This window comes from Mauremys mutica, chromosome 1, assembly GCF_020497125.1.
Source record: "Mauremys mutica isolate MM-2020 ecotype Southern chromosome 1, ASM2049712v1, whole genome shotgun sequence".
Classification (NCBI taxonomy): domain Eukaryota; kingdom Metazoa; phylum Chordata; order Testudines; family Geoemydidae; genus Mauremys; species Mauremys mutica.
The window spans coordinates 366,644,845-366,650,260 of NC_059072.1; the positions used below are offsets into that span (position 1 = coordinate 366,644,845).

Sequence of the window (5,416 nt, forward strand, 5' to 3'; positions counted from 1 at the left end):
ACAAACCAGTAACCACTTTGTCTGTTCTCCAGGCACCACATTTAAAACTCACTTAAAATCACTAGCTGTCCCTCAAAGCAATCAGCTGTTCATAGATCCTGCCGACTACGCCACTGTGATGGGTTCAATCACAGAACCCCCCTGGGGAGCTGCCACCTGATGTGCCAAGACTACCTCTACCCCTGATTTCCATGCCAGCTCGGGGCCCCAGCACCCTGTCTTGCTGAGCCAGATACTCCCATCTGCTCCAACACACACCCAGAGTCTGAATTACTTGCCCCACAGTTGCAGGTTTACCTGAAAGCAGCTAACAGAAGTGTGCTTGTCTTTAACACTCAGATCCCCATCTCCCAATGGGGTCTAAACCCAAATAAATCCGTTTTACCCTGTATAAAGCTTATGCAGGATAAACTCATAAATTGTTCACCCTCTATAATACTGATAGAGAGCTATGTACAGCTGTTTTCTCCCCCGGGTATTAATACATACTCTGAGTTAATTAATAAGTAAAAAGCGATTTTATTAAATACAGAAAGTAGGATTTAAGTGGTTCGAAGTAGTGACAGACAGAACAAAGTAAGTCACCAAGCAAAATAAAATGCGCAAATCTATGTCTAATCAAACTGAATACAGATACGATCCTCACCAGTTCCAGAATGCTCCATTTTACAGACTAAACTCATTTTAGCTGGGTTCAGCAATCACACACACCCCCTATAGTTACTGTCCTTTGTTCCAGTTTTTTTCAAGTATCCTGGGGAGTGGAGAGGCTCTCTCTTTCGCCAGATGAAGACAAAATGGAAGGGTGTCCCAGAGGTTTAAATAGACGTTCTCTTGTGGGTGAAGACCCCCCTCCTCCTTTCTATGCAAAGTGCAGCTCCAAGATGGAGTTTAGGAGTCACCTGGGCAAGTCACAAGTTTTTACAGGCAGCAACCATTGTTTACATGCTACCTTGAACATCCTCAAGAAGACTTCTTATGTGGATTGGAGCATTCCAAGATACATTATACTTTAAGGGTTTCTTGACTACGTACTTAATTTCAACATTTCTTCCTCCAGGAACTGACCAAATGCTCGACTAAGGTTATTTAGAAATCAAACCAGTACACAGCCAACATTCATAACTTTGAATAATGATACATGCATACAGATAGGATTAATACATTCAGTAAATCATAACCTTTGAGATATGTTACATGGCATACGTAGCATAAAACACAGTCTAAGCATATTTCCATAAAGCCAGTCTTTATTCAGGCCTAATTTGAGGGTGTCCAGTTTGCAAATTAATTCCAGTTCTACAGTTTCTCAGTGGGGTTTGTTTTTGAAGGTTTTTTTTGAAGAATTGCCACTTTAAAGTCTGTTATTGAGTGTCCAGGGTGATTGAAGTGTTCTCTTACTGGTTTTTGAATGTTAAAATTCTTGATGTCTGATTTGTGTCCATTTATTCTTTTGCATCTGGTTTGGCCAATGTACATGGCAGAGGGGCATTGCTGGCACATGATGGCATGTATCACATTGGTAGTTGTGCAGGTGAATGAGCCTCTGATGGTGTGGCTGATGTGATTAGGTCTTATGATGGTGTCCCTTGAATAGATATGCGGGCAGAGTTGGCAACAGCGTTTGTTGCAGGGATTGGTTCCTGGGTTATTGTTTTGTTGTGTGGTATACAGTTGCTGGTGAGAATTTGAACCTGAGGTGAGATGTGGAGCAGGGGCTGGGCATTGGAGGATGAAATTGTGCAGAGGTCAGAGCCTCAGAGGTCCATTTAACAGAAATTAGAAAGGTGGCATACCGATGATTTAAGGAGTTGAACACTGAATGGTTCCCCAGTTTGTCACAGAGACAAAACACAGTAAGGCCAGGAAAGGATTTAATGTATTTTTGACTGTTAAATAAGAACATAAGAACATAAGAAAGGCCGTACCGGGTCAGACCAAAGGTCCATCTAGCCCAGTATCTGTCCACCGACAGTGGCCAATGCCAGGTGCCCCTGAGGGAGTGAACCTAACAGGCAATGATCAAGTGATCTCTCTCCTGCCATCCATCTTCATCCTCTGACGAACAGAGGCTAGGAACACCATTCTTACCCATCCTGGCTAATAGCCATTTATGGACTTAGCCACCATGAATTTATCCAGTCCAATTTTAAACATTGTTATATTCCTAGCCTTCACAACCTCCTCAGGTAAGGAGTTTCACAAGTTGACTGTGCGCTGCGTGAAGAAGAACTTCCTTTTATTTGTTTTAAACCTGCTGCCTATTGATTTAATTTGGTGACCCCTAGTTCTTGTATTATGGGAATAAGTAAATAACTTTTCCTTATCCACTTTCTCAACATCACTCATGATTTTATATACCTCTATCATGTCCCCCCTTAGTCTTCTCTTTTCCAAACTGAAGAGTCCTAGCCTCTTTAATCTTTCCTCATATGGGACCCTCTCTAAACCCCTAATCATTTTAGTTGCTCTTTTCTGAACCTTTTCTAGTGCTAGAATATCTTTTTTGAGGTGAGGAGACCACATCTGTACACAGTATTCGAGATGTGGGCGTACCATGGATTTATATAAGGGCAATAATGTATTCTCAGTCTTATTCTCTATCCCCTTTTTAATGATTCCTAACATCCTGTTTGCTTTTTTGACCGCCTCTGCACACTGCGTGGACATCTTCAGAGAACTATCCACGATAACTCCAAGATCTTTTTCCTGACTCGTTGTAGCTAAATTAGCCCCCATCATGTTGTATGTATAGTTGGGGTTATTTTTTCCAATGTGCATTACTTTACATTTATCCACATTAAATTTCATTTGCCATTTTGTTGCCCAATCACTTAGTTTTGTGAGATCTTTTTGAAGTTCTTCACAATCTGCTTTGGTCTTAACTATCTTGAGTAGTTTAGTATCATCTGCAAACTTTGCCACCTCACTGTTTACCCCTTTCTCCAGATCATTTATGAATAAATTGAATAGGATTGGTCCTAGGACTGACCCTTGGGGAACACCACTAGTTACCCCTCTCCATTCTGACAATTTACCATTAATTCCTACCCTTTGTTCCCTGTCCTTTAACCAGTTCTCAATCCATGAAAGGGCCTTTCCTTTTATCCCATGACAGCTTAATTTACGTAAGAGCCTTTGGTGAGGGACCTTGTCAAAGGCTTTCTGGAAATCTAAGTACACTATGTCCACCGGATCCCCCTTGTCCACATGTTTGTTGACCCCTTCAAAGAACTCTAATAGATTAGTAAGACACGATTTCCCTTTACAGAAACCATGTTGACTATTGCTCAAGAGTTTATGTTTTTCTATGTGTCTGACAATTTTATTCTTTACTAATAAGTGATTCAGGGAAGAGGGCCCAGCACTATGTTACCAGCCAGATTTGCACAGAGCTCGGTCTGAGAGCCAGAGCACCAGGAGAAAATTTTAAGTCCCCTTATGAGTAAAGAGATGGAGCAGTTTGTCCCGGATCTGTTTGGTCCTCATCCCGTAGATGATGGGATTCAGCGTGGGGGGCACTAGAAGGTACATGTTGGCCATGATAATGTGGAAATGCAGGGGCACATTGCTACCAAACCGGTGTGCGAGTAAGGAGAAAAGATCTGGGATGTAAAAGGCTAACATGGCACAGAGGTGGGAGGTGCAGGTCTCAAAAGTCTTGAGCCGGGCATCCTTTGTGGGAAGGCTGAAGATGGCCCTGAGAATCTGGACATAGGATACGGCAATAAAAAACACATCCACACCAGTCACAAAGAATACCACAAAGAGGCCGTAGTAACTACTGATGTGGATGTCACCGCAGGCCAGCTTCACCAGGGCCATGTGCTCACAGTACGAGTGGGGGATGATGTTGGTTCTGCAATATGGCCACTGCCTTACCAGAAGGAAAGCAGGCAGTACAAGCATGCCACCACGCAGCACCATGGCCAAGCCAATCTTGACCACCATGGAATTTGTCAGGGTGGTGGAATGTCTCAGGGGATCACAGATGGCCACGTAGCGATCAAAAGCCATGGCCACAAAGATCCCAGACTCCACCACTGAGAAGCAGTGAATGAAGTACATCTGAGTGAGGCAGGCACTGAAATCGATCTCCCTGGAGTTGAACCAGAAGATGCTCAACATTTTGGGAATTGTGCATGTGCATAGGGCCAGGTCAGTGACGGCCAGCATACAGAGGAAATAGTACATGGGCCCATGGAGGCTAGGCTCCCTCTTCACTATTAACAGGGTGGTGAAGTTCCCCAAGACAGCTATGGCATACATGGTGCAGAAGGGGATGGAGATCCAGACATGAGCCGTTTCCAGGCCAGAAATGCCCAGCAGGATGAAAGTGGAGGGGTTGGTGAAGTCAGTTGTGTTAGAATCTGACATGGAGTAGGGGAGAAGGTGTCCAGCTCTGAAGCAGAAGTGTCTCCTGAATGTACTGTACATTCACTGGACTTTGTGTATGTGCCCACGGTCTCGGGTAATGGTCGCAGTCCAAATTCCTAGGTGGGAGACAATGTGAATATGAGACACAAATGCACAACTGGAGGCTGTTCTTATGGGGGAAGCAGATTGGTTGCTCTTCAGACACTGAGAAGTGACATTTTCATTAATCAGATAAATGAATTATGAAAAACTGACCCTAATAATGCCACTTCCATATTAGATGGCGCTCCATGCATAAATAATTCCTACATGAGGTGATGCGGGAACTCTTAACAGGCAGCAGCAGGAAATGTGAGTATGGATACTGGTTATCTGTCATTGTTCCTTAATGTAGTGAAACCCAGGCTAGAGAATACACTATGTAGGGAGTTCCCCATTTACCTGGTTGCTCAAAATCTGAAAGTGGAAAAAACCCAAACCTGTGTGCAGACATGTACCGGGGGGAATATCCCAGGTAGAACATACCTCCAGGAAAAGACCTGGCATCACTGATATCAGCTCAATGGAATGGACCTGCTCATTCCCAAAAGTGGCCAAAACAAAATCAATGATCGGATGCCTATGGAATGGGATGGGGAATAACTTGCTCTGGACATACACTCAGTTTTGGTCTATAAAGGTTATTGCAGATCGAAAGGGGGTTTCCAAGAGGCTGGGGAAATGGGGGAAGCTGCTGTATGCAGACAGACTGAAACGTCTGGGACTGTTTAGTTTAGAGAGGAGACAAGGAAGGGGGGTGTATAATAGAGGAGTGGAAAATAAAAAAATGGAGCTGATTACATTCAAATGGTCAAACAGAGAACTATTCCCAACCAGTAATATCTGGGCTAATTCCTCAAAGCTGAGGCAAAATATCGGAAAAACTTATTGGGAGGAAAAAAATAGACAGAAAACTGGGACGGAAAAGTTGGAATTCTATAAGAAGCATTTATTAGATAGCTAGAAAGCCACAATTCCATAGTCAAAAAGGTGGACAGCT

At 43.4% G+C, this 5,416-nt stretch overlaps 1 protein-coding gene across 1 annotated transcript; it reads right to left on the reverse strand.

Annotated features, from left to right (window-relative positions):
* Nucleotides 1–3,429: 3,429 nt before the first annotated feature.
* LOC123361915 (olfactory receptor 52E4-like) lies at nucleotides 3,430–4,377 on the reverse strand. The gene has a single exon (XM_045002133.1). It carries the CDS (start codon nucleotides 4,375–4,377, stop codon nucleotides 3,430–3,432), a length of 948 nt encoding a protein of 315 aa, XP_044858068.1.
* Between the last annotated feature and the right edge of the window lie 1,039 nt (nucleotides 4,378–5,416).